General features: G+C 44.7%; 1 protein-coding gene and 1 long non-coding RNA gene across 3 annotated transcripts in view; one reads left to right on the top strand and one right to left on the bottom strand.

The window, feature by feature from the left end:
- MRS2 (magnesium transporter MRS2) overlaps positions 1 to 1065 on the bottom strand; it is a 35364-nt gene extending 34299 nt beyond the window's left edge. Inside the window, exon 1 of the mRNA XM_034663507.1 lies at positions 745 to 1065. Coding sequence (XP_034519398.1) covers positions 745 to 934 — 190 coding nt within the window. The 5' untranslated portion in view covers positions 935 to 1065. The remainder of the gene's footprint in view (positions 1 to 744) is intronic.
- Positions 1066 to 10201: 9136 nt separating this feature from the next.
- Positions 10202 to 12093, top strand: LOC117802602. Of its 2 annotated transcripts, none has more exons than XR_004625962.1 (3): positions 10202 to 10338; positions 10696 to 10826; positions 11693 to 12093. It is a non-coding gene; the product is annotated as an uncharacterized LOC117802602 (long non-coding RNA). The 2 variants fall into 2 exon arrangements; XR_004625961.1 differs by having other exon boundaries at positions 10696 to 10882.
- Positions 12094 to 14094: the final 2001 nt, after the last annotated feature.

Raw genomic sequence — 14094 nt, 5'->3', positions numbered from 1 at the left:
GGGAATATGAGGTGTACCCCAATTCAGACTCTAGTGCGTGCAGGGAAGGAGGTGGTGATGCGAGCCTTCTAAGGCTTCTGAGTATAAAACTGAGAAAATTTGAGAACAGTGCAATCCTTTTGAGAGCCATACATTGTAATGCCCTTGTTTCCAAGCAATGTTAGCATCCACATTCTCGCATTTGTGAAAATGTAAACTTATGATGCTTTATCATTTGATGAAAAAATAAATAACTCCGACTCCTCCTCCTCCCCACTACTCTGACCCCTGCCGCTTGTTACACCGTGCTTGAAAACATCTTTCTCAGGAGCAACTCTTACTACGAAGTCTCAAAAGTTTTCAGCCTCGTCTCTAGGTGCGTCCCCATTCCTTACTTGAACAACTGGAAGAACGTATCAATGTCCAAAGGAAAGAAGACTGGTTAAAGAAATACTTAGATAAGGACGAAACGCTCGTAAAAAACAACAAAAAAAAAACCTTCCCACAAGAGGACTCCAGCAGAGAGGTTCGCAGCAGAGGCCTGGGGACCCCAGGAGGTCAGGGCGCACAGGGGGGCCGCCGCTCCGGCCGCGGACCAGGGCTGGCGGGACTCCCGGACGGGGCCCCAAGAGCAGACCCGGGGCCGAGGCCTGCGCGGAGCGCTGGGCAGCCACGGCCACGCCGAGTCGGGTCGGGCGGTCAGGTCAGGGCCCTGGGGTCACCGCAAGACAGGCGTCTGCGGCTGCGGGGCGGAGAAAACAGTACCTGCCACGCGGGGCCGGCGGGGCTCGCACAGCGGCGCGGCTCGGGTCTGCCCGAGGAGTTGGGCCGGGCAGCCGCACGCGGCAACGGGGCGCGACCCAGGGGTCAGGCCCTGAAACACAGTACACAGCGTGCGCCGCGGCAGCCCCAAGGCGATGGGCAGGAGCCGGCTCAGGCTCTGCAGGCATTCCATGGCGCTGGATCGAGCAGGAGGTGGCACCAACACCCCAGCCCTTCATGCCAGTCGGTGGCTGGTCAGCCGGCAACAACGCGACCCCGTGCGGCTACTTTAAGGTGCGACCGCTGCGTACTGAGCCTGCGCGGGACCCGCCGCGCCGCGCCTGCGTCTCCTCTTTCACGCATGCTCGGAAGTGCCTTTGTGGGGGGGGGGGCGCGCTCCTGGCGTCCCATGGCCAATCGGAGTGCGCGCCTCGTACCTGGAAAGTGCGGGTGGTCGGGCTTGGGCTGGTGGGCGGGTCGCGTTTACCTGCGCGGCGCGAGTGGCGGAGCCCGGATCCGACCCTTGCGCCCTTGGAGAGGTCAACCCCGTGCCTAAAGGGTTATTATTCCTGGTAACTAGGAATGTGAAGAAATACCGGGCCTGTGTATAATGCTTTGCAGTTTCTGGAGCACTTTCATGCATTTGATAAAATGCGCAATTTGGAAGTGAGAAAGTTATGCCGGTTCCTAACTCAATTTATATTTAAATTTATTGTGGCAGAAACAATTAACTGTCCTGTGGAATGATGTACTAAACTTCTGCAAGTGAAGCTTGAGGAACATAAACCGATAAGATTTATACTCTGTATTTAACCAACTGTGAGTGTCAATTTCAAGGAACGATTATTTTATGTGCCACCTGATGTAGGAAAAGACCTTAGATTCCAAAGCCCATGGCCCAGAAAGAATTCTTGAGGCGTCTTTGGTGCAAAAAGGTGATTTTATTAAAGCACGGGGACAGGACCCGTGGGCAGAAAGAGCTGTCCTGGAGTCCTGAGGAGTGGCCGGTTGTATACTTTCAAGTTGGGAGGGGGTTAGGGAGAGTGTAAGTCTCTAAGGAATTTTGGAAGCAAGGTTTCCAGGACCTTGAGGAGGCTAGCTATTGTTGGGAAAAGGTCATTTATTACTGTGTAATAAAACCTTAGTCATGAGACCCTTCAGGTGTATATCGGTGGGCCACATGCTTGGGGGATGATTGCCAACATGTATCTTGGGGGGTTTAGAGATGAAGGAAGTTTCCAAAAGATTTTTTTATATGTTAAAGTAGTTTTACAGGATCCTAGGGGTGGGGCGGGGTGGGGAGGGGAAGTTGGGCTAGGATTGCCTTTTGCCCTTAGCAAAGTGTCAAATTGGAGGCAGTAGAGTCCCTAAAGGAATGTCACTCTGCCTGTTCCAAGGACTTGTCAATAAGCTGTAGGTAGTAAGGAAATTTTATAATTTTTCTTCTGCCTTTGTTTCCCACATCACCACCAAGAAAGAAAAAATGCTGATAAATTATGCTTTCTGATGATATCATTTAAGACTCATCCCAATTTCAGTCTTTAAAATACGAAAAAAAGGTGGATTTCACAAGTGATTAAATACAGTATATATGCATATTTTTAAAGTGTGAGTTAATAGACTTGTCCTTTCCACAGTAGTAATGCAAGACAGACATGAGTTTCACAGATTCCCTTTCAAACGCTGTGTATCAACACAGAGGTAAGGAAACACAACAGAGAGCTTTTTTCCCTCCCTCTGTAGGGTGTTGGGAATGAAGCTGAATTAGGAAGCCAGAAGGCTTCACAGAAGAGAGGATGTTGACTTTAACATTGAGAGCAAAGGAGAAAAATCAGGCATTAAAATCTGGAAAGAAGGTACCTGGTAGATTTTTCATTTTACTAAGGGCTTCAGTGATGAAACATATCTTCCAAAAACATGCCTTCAGAGACCTTTCTTTGGGACAATGTGATTGTTCTTTTTTAAAAACTTGACCCCAGCTCAATGAGACAGCTCTGTTTAAGATATCCTTGCAAAGTCTTAGAAAAGCTCTGGGACATGGCTACACACATCACCTTGCAATTCATGTCAAAGATTTGGAGTTTAATCTGGGAAGGGTGGGAGACATAGGGGAACTTCAATGAGTAAAGAAGTAATGATCTGATGTAGGTTTAAATGCATCATTCTAGCTGTGTGGGGAGAGATTACAGAGAGATAAATATAGAGACAGAGAGATAGTGATGATGGTGTGTGCCAAGGTAGGTGATGGAGAAGGGGAGAGAGGGTGAGCTTGCTGCTACATATTGAAGACTGAGTTGACAAGATTTGCAAATGGAATGTAAGTAAATAGGCATAGAAGTTGACTCCAAAATATTTTGCCTAAACAACTAAGCAATCATGGTGCCATCTACTGAGAGGGGATTTTAGAATGGAGGCAGTTTAGTTGAAGATCAGGTTATGGCATGGCATTTGTTTCTGGACATGTTAAATTTCAAGGCTCTACTAAACATATCTAAGCAGAGATATCAAGTAAGCAGTCTGGAGTTTGGGGGAGATGTTGGTGCTTGACATATATACTGGGGGCCATATAGAGGTTCTTAAAGCCATAAAACACGGTAAGATCTCTTAGGAAGTGAGGCAGCAATGAGAAAAGTTTTTATGATTGAGCTCTAGATCCTCTAGCATTTAATGGTTGAGAACAAGAGATGGATCCGATAGAAGAATAGGAAAAGGGGTGGTCAGGAAGGAGGAATAAAATCAGAAGGTGGAATCCTTGAAGCAAAGTGAAGAAAGTGTTTCAGGAATGAGGAAGTGCTCAATTATGTCAAGTGCTGCCGACAGGTAAGATGAGAAATGAGAATTGCCTATGTTGGAAGTGGCACTTTGGAGTTTCCTGGTGATCTTGGTAGGAGCAGTTTCCATAGAGTGGTAGAGAATGGGATCTGGATTGTCATCTTCCTATTCAGCCCAAGCCATGAACGGATCCCAGAAGATTTCCACACCTGTGTAATAATTTAGGCTTCATGTTCTTTAATCTCTTTTCTTAGCGCTGGAACTCCAAAGCATATCAGTTGCCTTAACCCAGCCTCACACCCTGGACTGTGTTCTCACCCAGAACTGTTTCATGTCAGAAATGTTATACCAATAATACACTCTCTGACCCTAACCTCCTGGAGGCTTTATACCCACAACAATTATATTCTCCCATCAGACCCTTGATGGCTGTTCTCCCTTCTCTACCTAGCCCAGATTATGTAACTCATCATCGAAACCGCTATGACTAATACTTGGAACACATGGAATTCATGGGGTGTAATCATAGAAGCCACTTTATTTTTATCCCTTGAAACCTGCTGAGTGGGGCTAATCCTTCTCTGGCCTCTTGAAAACTTCAGTAGTTTCCATGACTCTCCTCGTCTCTCAGTCCTATGTTCACTACAGCATGAAGACAGTAATTGAAAATGTCTACTCCATACACGAATTTCAACTCAATAATTTGCAGTGTCAGACCCCATATACTAATCACCACGGCAATCTTCATTCATAGAAAAGACTTGATTCTTCCCTCCTTGTTGGGCCTGGAGGCAAAGAATTTTTGGTTGGACAGAGTTCCCAGACAGCTCCCCCAATCCCTTCCTACTCCCTTTCTTACTCCATGGCTGCCATTTCTGACTTTGCTGGGGGCAGTGAAACCAAGTAAGAATGAATGGAAAATTTTTACCAAAAGATGGCATCGTGCTTTCTATATAGGCAGGGCAGATTTTAAAGCTGACCTCTTTGTGGACTGGTCCAGGGTTCTCTGGAAGACCTCTCCCTCCCCCCAGGCCTATCTGGTTGCCATTCTTTTGATATGAACAGTGACCCTTCTGATCATTTACAGATTCTGCCTCTTCTTGCCTCAGATGACCAGGTTTCTCTCTTCCCCACATGCTGCTCTTTTGGGCAGGATCCTTCAAAACACAACCCAGACTGATTTTCCCACCATCACGTCTACACCCTAGGATTCGGGCACCGTTAGAGGGAACGCAGTTACTTCCTTGGCATAGAGCTGCTATCGATCGCCTGCTTAGGTATGAATCTGTGACCTTTTTAAGCCCTTGGTGGGATCTTAAGAACTGCCTCTCACTAGACTTGAAGTGAGTGGCAAGCACTCCCCATTCCCCTTTCTCTGGAAGCTTTTCTAAATCTTCCACACAGTGTCTGGCCCTGAGTTTTCAGTCTTCTAATCCTTTTACGTCTTCTACCCAGATTCTAGGTCCAAGAGTAGTATAGTGTCTTCTCAGAGTATTCTCTTTGGAATTTGCGTCTGGTGATCCATCTGGTAACAGACTTTGGTACCCCTCTTGACACCTCAGCGGAAGCACCTCTATTCCTCAGCACCCTTAATTCTTTGCACTTCTTGTATTCATTAATGAAGTCATTTATTTCACAAATACTTGTCGAGCGTGACTATTTTTAGGTTCTAAGGATAGAGGAGTGAATGAAACAAAGTACTTGTCTGTAGTGAGTTGAATACTGGCCCCACAGAACCTCAGAATGTGACCCTATTTGAAAGCAGAGACTTTACAGGTTTAACTCGCTAAGAGCCTCAAGATGAAATCATCCTGGATTTAGGGTGTGTACTAAATTCAATGCCCTGTGCCTTTATATCAGAGAACGGAGAAGGAGACTTGAACACTCAGACCCATGTGAAGGTAGGGGCAGAGACTGGAGTGGTCTGGCCACAAGCCAAGGACACCGGAAGCCACCAGAAGCCAAAAGAAGCAAGGATGGATTCTCCCCTAGAGCCTTTAGGGGGAACGTGGTCTTGCTGATACTGTAATTTTGGTCTTCTAACACGGAGCTGTGACGGAATCATGTTCTGTTGTTTGAAGCCACCTGGATTGTGGTACTTGGTTTGGCAGCCCTAGGAAATTCATACACTGCTTTCCTGTAGCTCGAATCCGACTTGATTTGGGCCCATAAAATTCACGGCTCTGGCGTGTCCTTAGTACCACCTGATAATTATTTTACTGCCTTGTCTCAGTCCCCTCCGCCGCTTGCCCCGAATACCTCTAAATCTTTACCAATGACCTCAAACCTCTTATACCAGCCCAGCTCCATCAACAGACGGAGTACTCTGCCATCATTTAAGACAGAAAATAATTTTACTGAGGGGAAATACAGTGATACAGATCAAAAGTAAATAAGACAAGAGTTTTGCGTTTCCCTCCAGCTTAATTTGCTGTTCGGACTTTTGTGGCTCTTTAATATTTGGCTTCAGAATTCAAATCAAAGCCTTCTCCCAAAGTATTTTGCACCTTTAGGAGAAGTAAACTCCTTTGGAGCCTCAGATGCATTTCTTGAAAGTATGTGTCCTAGTTCCTCTTCAGCCCTTCCACAAAGATGTCCCAGGCACTGTACTTGACCCAGGGAATACAAAATAAAGAGATGTGATACTTAGTCTCAAGGAGCTTGCATGTCAGAGAAAGGAAAGAAAAACATAATAATACAGACAGTGGTTTCACTTCACTTATGAAGAGGACTGACGATGACCAGTGCAGGGTCTCAGAGGACTTGCAAGGGGTGAACCAACATGGGAGGTCAGGGACAGCCTTTCTCAGGAAGTGACACTTCAGTTGAGACCGGGATGCATAAGCAGTAGCAACATGCCAAGGAGGGACTAAGAACAATGTCCAACAAAGTTAACAATGGGTGGGAAGACCAGTGTTATTTGGTCATTGGAAGGACTTTCAGAGACGGCTGGGTCTGGAGCTTGGCGTTTGAGTGGGTCAAGGTGAGGCCAGAGTGGCAGGCGGGAGCTAGGCTTTAGACAACTTAAGGAGTTTTGATTTCCTTCTTCGAGAAATGGGGAAACTATCAAAGGGTTTTAAACAAGGGGAAGGATTTTCATATGGGTGGATGGATGGATGGATGGATGGATGGATATAGTAGGCTCCATGCCCAGCATGGACCCCAACGTGAGGCTTGATCCACCACCCTGCGATCATGACCTGAGCCAAAATCAAGAGTCAGATGCATAATCAACTGAGCCACACAGGCACCTCTCCATTTTCATTTTTAAATGACCACCCTGGACTGTCTTTGGAGATGGGGCTGTCTGGGGACGGGGAAGAGTGAGCAGCAGGACCACTGGGAGGCTTCTGCAGGCAGCCATATGAGACTTGATGGGGAGCTGGGTGAGGGCAGGGGCAGAGGCTATGGAGAGATAGATGGAAGTAGGGTGGGTAGGACTTGGTGATGGGTAAGAAGGAGAAGGCACACTAGCTTGTGAGGGCCGCCATAACAAAATTCCACAGACTGGGTGGCTTAAACCACAGAAATTGTTTTTTCTCCCAGTGCTGGAGTCTAGAAGCTAGGTGCTGGCAAGTTTGGTTTCTCCTGAGACCTCTGTTCCCTGCGCCCCCACATGGCCTTTGTCTGCATCTGCTCATCCCTGGTGTTTCTCTATGTGTCCTCATCTCCTCTTCTTGAGAGGACACCTGTTCCATCGGATCAGGACCCACCCTCCTGACCTCATTTTTATTTAATTGCCTCCTTAAACGGCCTGTCTCCAAATATAGTTACATTCTGAGGTACTGGGAGTCAGGGCTTCAAAGTACAAATTTGGGGACAGAAGTCATTCAATAACAGAAAGTAAAGATGAAACCATGATTCTGGGAGAAGCAAGATGGTGAATGCTGTTGCTCTGTACTGAGTCAGGGAAAGCTGGAGGAAGAAGAGTTTAGAGGAAGGACTGGGAATTCTGTTTTTGACCTGCGACCTATTGAGTTTGAGATTGCTGAGTACATACCCAGATGCGTTGCTTTGCAGCGGGGAAGGGAGTCTAGGCTAGACAGGTAAATGTGGGAGTTTGGGCATGTATATCATAAGTGGGGCTGTGAATGTGCAGGAGGTTGCCTGGGGAGGGTATGAGAGCGGGAGGAAGGGTCCAGATCACCGTCTGCAAGGCACACAAATCAACACCAGAGCATGAAGGAGGAGCTCACCAAGAGATTGAGGGGGTGGGCCCTTGATCTGTTGTAGCACGTAGTAGCCCAAGCCGTAGGAACCCCAAATAAAATAGTGACGTCACCCTGAGAACATACTGCTTTTGACTATGGTTGGAGGGTAGTGAAAGTAAGGGGACTAGAAGTTACCAGAGCTTGAGTTTTCATTAAGTTCCATTAGAAAACAACCCACATGCCTCCTTAGAAAAAACAAAGGCAGATCCTCAGGGATGGTATAGGAGAAGGGTTCTCCGAGATGGGTTCAGAAGTCTGGCCCACTGGCCTTCCACTGTTCCTCTCGAGGCTTTCTTACTGCAGGCTTTATCATTCTGAAGCTGAGGAGATTCTGGGTTTTGTTAAGGTTTTATTTATTTATTTGAGAGAGAAAGAGATCATGGGCAAGGGGAGGGGTAGAGGGAAAGCAAACTCCCCACTGAGCAGTGAGCCTGATGGAGGACTCGATCCCAGGACCCTGATCAGAGCTGAAGGCAGATGCTTAACCGACTGAGCCACCCAGGCGCCCTGAAGCTGAGAAAGTTCTATTCCTTTTCAAAGTTCTGGCTCCAACTAGAATATTTACCGCATTTACTGTTCCGTACCAAGCATGTACTAAGCACTGCAAGTGCTAAGCCGGAAGAAAATGTCGGTGCCACATTGTATTATGGGTTTATTTTTCCATATTCACTCATCTGACTGCTAGGTTTCCTGGGGCAGTGGTTTGCTACTTTCCATTTAACCACAAAGGATGCTCTATGTTATTCACCTCCCCCCACCAAGAGATCTAGAAATTCCTACAATATTACATCAGATGAAATGAACTTGTGTGTAGTAAGTGCCTGCACATGGAAGATTTTCATTTCAGGGAGCCTACTATATCTTTTTATACATAAATGGTCCGTTATGATTAGATAATTTCTAAAATGTTGAAGATAGCTTTCAGACTCTCCTTACCGTCACGGAGCCTCAGGATGCAGGCATCCCAGGGATTCCGGTCCTAGAAGAATTGCTTTTCCTTGGTTGCCGGAGCGATGCCTATGTTGCAGTAGATTTTTCTCTCTTCTCTCTCCTGCCCTCAGCGCACCTGCTGCTAGCAGGCATGTTTTTTCTAATGCGAACATTTCAGACCTTAAACAACTTCTCCCTTCTAGTATTTCTCCAAGGGACAAGAATATCTAAAGTTAGGGGCACCTGGGTGGCGCAGTCGTTAGGCGTCTGCCTTCGGCTCAGGGCGTGATCCCGGAGTTCTAGGATCGAGTCCCACATCAGGCTCCTCCGTTATGAGCCTGCTGCTTCCTCTCCCACTCCCCCTGCTTGTGTTCCCTCTCTCGCTGGCTGTCTATCTCTGTCAAATAAATAAATAAAAATCTTTTTAAAAAAATCTAAATTTACATCTCATGGAGGTTATCAACTAAAACATTACATACATTTTCTGTTTGGGGAAAGAATGGCTAAATATTGTAAGTATATCAAGTTATAAGACGATATATAATCCAAAAGAATGTAGTCACATATGGGACTAAGCTTGTAAGGAGCATCCTTCCTGAGTTTCTGACTTTATTGCTAGAAATGTAGCAAATGTATTTGGTTTTGTGCTGAATAAATACTATGTACAAGCTGAAGGTTTATATATACGTGAATGAAAAGGATTAGAGAATATTCTTCTATTAGAGTTTTCAACCTCAGCTCTATTGACATTTTGGACCAGATAATTTGTTGTTAGAAGGGCTGTCCTGTGCATCATAGAATGTTTGCCAACATCCCTGACCTCTATCCACTAGGTCCTAGTGGCACCCCTTCCCGAAGCTGTGACAACCAAACAGATCTCCAGACATTGCCACTCTTTCCTGGGGAGCAAAATCACTTCTGACTGAGAACCACTGTATTTTATAATAAGGAGAAGAACCCACAAACCCCAAGACCATTTTTTTCCTTTTAGAAGATCTATGACTTTAAATGTTGTTGGACATTTTCTTCACACGTAGTAGACATTAAAATGCCCAAATTTAATGTTAACCAGACTCCAGCACTGAATTAACTCTTATTTTTCTTTCTTTTAGGATGTGAACATGTGTCCTGATTTCTTTGTGTCCATGACCCCAAACCACAAGCCCAGCCTTTAAAATCACGATCCTCTTTACACACGGCACCTGCTGTGATAAGTAGGCTTCCCTGGGGTCTGGCTCTATTGTGATCCACCTGGGGTTTGCGGGAGAGAGCTTTCTCAGGTTTGAAGACTTTCTGAGACTATGGCCACAGGAGGGAGCACTATTCCTATGCTTACTTAATTATTTATTGACTATTTTAATACATGCTTTTAGAGATAAGCAATGCACGGAATTCCTAACCTAAGAATCAGAGGCACAGTTAGTATATTAGTCAGGATTTTCCAGAGAAACAGAACCAATAGGAGAAAAGGAGATTTATTATGAGGAATTGGCTCACTCAATCATAATGGCTGAGAAGTCCTCTGATCTGCCCTCTGCAAACTGCAGACCCAGGAAAGTCAGTGATGTGATTCAGTCTTGAGTCTGAGGCCTGAAAACCAGGAGAACCCATTCTTTACGTGCCCGTCTGAGAGCAGGAGAAGATGAGAGCAAGCATCCCAGTTCAAGCAGTGAGGCAGAAAGAAGTAAGTGGTGAATTCCTCTGGTTTTCTTTTTTTTTTTTTTTTTCTAATCAGGCCCCAGCAGACAAAATGATGCCCACCCATGCTGGGAACACCAGTTTACTTTACTGAGTCTATTGATTCGAATGCTAATTTCATCTGGAAAGACCCTCACAGACACCCAGAAATAATGTTCCATCTGGGCACTCTGTGTCTCCGTCAAGTCGGCACGTGAAATTAACCATCACAACTGGATTACACATCAGGACTCTAACCCCATTTTTATATTACATATATATATTATATATATAATATATATATCTTATATATTCTTATAAATTGAAGCTCATGCCCACCTGCCATTGCATTTGTTTTTTTCAGTTATAATTTTCGAAATCAGTATGGCAAGGTAGCATCATACACGAAAGATTGCTGCACCACCCAGCTGTTCTAAAGAATTTCTCAGAATAAAAGTGCGAAGACTAACATCTTCTCCTTGAAGAGAGCATGTGGTATGTGCAGGTATCTGGTAATTGATGTGGCGTCCACCTTTATGTACAACCTGCAGGTGTGTTGACAAGGTGTTAAATCTGAGACAGTTTTTTTTTCTTTTATAAAGATTTCGTTTCTGTCAAAAGCGTTCACTTCTATGCTTTAAAAAGTAAACATACCTGCCCTTCTTACTATAATATGCTTGAACTGGCTCCAGATAATAGCCAAGAACACAATTCAGCAAATCTGATGAAAAATTACTTTCAAGTGTTTCAGATTGAGAGAGACAGAATTAAATAGAGTAATGACATGTCTAACATGTGTTCTATTATTAAATATTACCATTCTAGTCTTCTAAAAACCCAGCCTGTCATAGGCTATGCCACTGTTCTATCTCCTCTCCCAGCACGATGGGAAGCCATGTTAGGCTATGAATCATCTAGGATAATGTGAGAAGAATGGAATTTCACTTTTCCAGGAGGGTTGGGAATGTTCTAGGCCTTCTGCAATTGACCAGATGTAAGAAGGGAAGTTTTTAAAACTGAACAGATGTCCATCCATACATTTCTAATACAGCCCTAAATGCCTAAGGAAAAGTCACACATGATCCAAATTATAATCCAGAAAGGCATCATTTAAGCTTACAAGAAAGCACAGGGAATGGGTTCCAGATTTGCCAATGGGTAGTTAGCTAGACACCACTTTTGCTCCAACCCTTCTTATTGGGAATGTGTCTAACTCTATTATTCTTTTCTGTAACAGTCAATGAAACTTTGGTGGGCTGGGTCGTGGTTCTAAAGGTAATTTCTTACTGATTGATACCCTGGCAGTAGGTTTTAGGCCAAATAAACCCACTCCTGATTTCCATAATGTTTTATAATCACAGTTGGCCGATGATGGCAGGATCCTGAGGAAGCAGCTGCTGGCTTTGCCTCCCGCTTTCCCGGGGACCCACTGATTGTAGGGGTGATGAAATGATGGCCTCAGCGAGGACAGAGGCTTGTCAGGGAAGAGAAGGTGCTGGGGCTTCCAGCTGCACATGCAAGGCTGTAGGAGAGACTCGTGAGGACTGACGCCCATGGACTGGAGTGACACTCCTTCCAAGTGAAATACTTGTACTGTACAAGGTGCCCCATTATCTATGTGACCCTAACAAAGAAGAGATTTCAAGCAAATGGTGACACAATACTTTCTTTTTCTTTTGTATTTTATTATGATATGTTAGTCACCATGCAGTACATCATCAGTTTTTGATGTAATGTTCCAGGATTCATTGTTTGTGTATAACACCCAGTGCTCCGTGCACTACGTGCCCTCCTTAATGCCCATCACCAGGCTAGCCCAGCCCCCCAGCCCCCCTCCCCTTTGAAACCCTCAGTTTGTTTCCTGAAGTCCATAGTCTTTCATGGTTCTTCTCCTCTGATTCCCCCCTTCATTCTTCCCTTCCTTCTCCTAATGTCCTCCATGCTATTCCTTATATTCCACATATGAGTGAAACTACATGATAATTCGTTCTCTGCTTGACTTATACTTTCTTATAGGTTTTTTTTAATTTGAGGGGGGGGGAGAGAGCACTTGCCTGGGAGCAGGGGTAGGGGCAGAGGCAGAGGGAGGGGGAGGGGCGGAGGGCTCCCACTGAGTAGGGAGAGGGACAGGGGCCTGGATCCCAGGACCCTGGGGATCATAACCTGAACAGAAGGCAGATGCTTAACGTACTGAGCCACCCAGGTGCCCTCTTTCTTATAGGTTTTTTAAAGTTTTATATTTACTGAATACTTACTGCTGTTTTTCAGATTTTATTTAGATACAGGTTTTTGTTCTGTAACATTCTTGTACATAGTGGGAAAATGTAAGCAAAATGTTGGTGAAGATGCTCCTAAAACTTCTCTGCTTCAGTGCTAAATCATGGTATAATCTTAAAAAATTTCATTTAAGGGGCGCCTGGGTGGCTCAGTTGTTAAGTGTCTTCTTTGGCTCAGGTTGGGATTGAGCCCCATATGGGGCTCTCTGCTCAGCGGGAAGCCTGCTTCTTCCTCTCCCACTTCCCCCGCTTGTGCTCCCTCTCCCGCTGCCTCTCTCTCTGTCAAATAAATTTTAAAAATCTTTAAAAAAGTTTCATTTAAAAAGTCAGTAAAGCTTAGTATGTGAGATTCTAACCATGCACGTATCTGAGCTCAAGTGTGGCAATGTGAACAGTATGGCCAGATTCCTCCTAGCTCACACAATACACCCCTTGGTCAAGGGCAGGTGTAAGACTTCCTTCACTGTAAGGCACACCTTGATTTCAGAGTTTTAAAGATGGCGAAAAAAATGTAATGTGATTTTTTTTCTTCTTTCCTCTCCTTCTGGCTTGAATGCATTCCTGATATCAACTTTTTCTTTGTCATTTGTTGAGTTAATCATGGAGAAAATCAGTTAGGCAGAGTTCAGCGTGTGCTGGGTTTTTAATAGGTAAAGTTTCACTGCATTTTAACTTAAATGGTCTTAAAGCCTTCTTGTTTGTTCACATAGATGTTTTAAGACGTGTTTTTCAAATCTACACCCCCTTAATGATTCTACTGCACTGTCTGAAAATGTCACTGAGAAATGGTCAAATAGATATGAAACCGATGGGCTGAAAAATGTTGTATTGTGCAGTCATCGAAAAACGTCTGTGGTTAATGATTGTGGTAGAAATCAATATATATGAGGAGGAGATACAAGGGTGTCTGGCCTCGATGACACCACCTACGCAAGTCATGGTTGTGTTCACCGATACAAATTGTCTAAACTGCAACTTCCAAACTTTGAATGACACCAGAACATCACTGTTCGCCAAAGCAGCTCTTTCCATTAATCCAGAGACTTGGACTGCAGTTAATCAATATCTTCTGTATCAGTGACAGAATTTCCTGTAAAATTGGTATTTTGTAATGGTTAACTTCTCTCCTGGCTGTTCACGGCAGGGAGTAGTTTGCTTTCATCAAAGTCTTCCATTTATTACAGTGCCCTGTGGCTGAAGACATTATATCCAAAAACAAAACAAAACCCTCCCAGGTACTAAGAGATAGTACTATTTTACCTCACTGTCAGTGAATTAAGGAAAGCCTTCCAAAGCACTTACTAGAAAATTGGTAGTCCAAACTGGGCACCTGAGATTTTGCCAGAAGTAGCCTTTTAATGATGATAGGGCCAGACTAAGCATACTTGCTGGTGTTAAAGGATAGTGATTTTAATTTTGGAACTAAAAAAAAGAAAGAAAAGAAAATTTTGTGCTGAGGTCATCTAGAATTAAGGTCAGTTAGCCTG

The sequence above is a fragment of the Ailuropoda melanoleuca genome, chromosome 6 (assembly GCF_002007445.2).
Source record: "Ailuropoda melanoleuca isolate Jingjing chromosome 6, ASM200744v2, whole genome shotgun sequence".
Classification (NCBI taxonomy): Eukaryota; Metazoa; Chordata; class Mammalia; order Carnivora; family Ursidae; genus Ailuropoda; species Ailuropoda melanoleuca.
The sequence above is the reverse complement of the archived record's forward strand: the minus strand, read 5'-3'. Positions and strand labels throughout refer to the sequence as shown.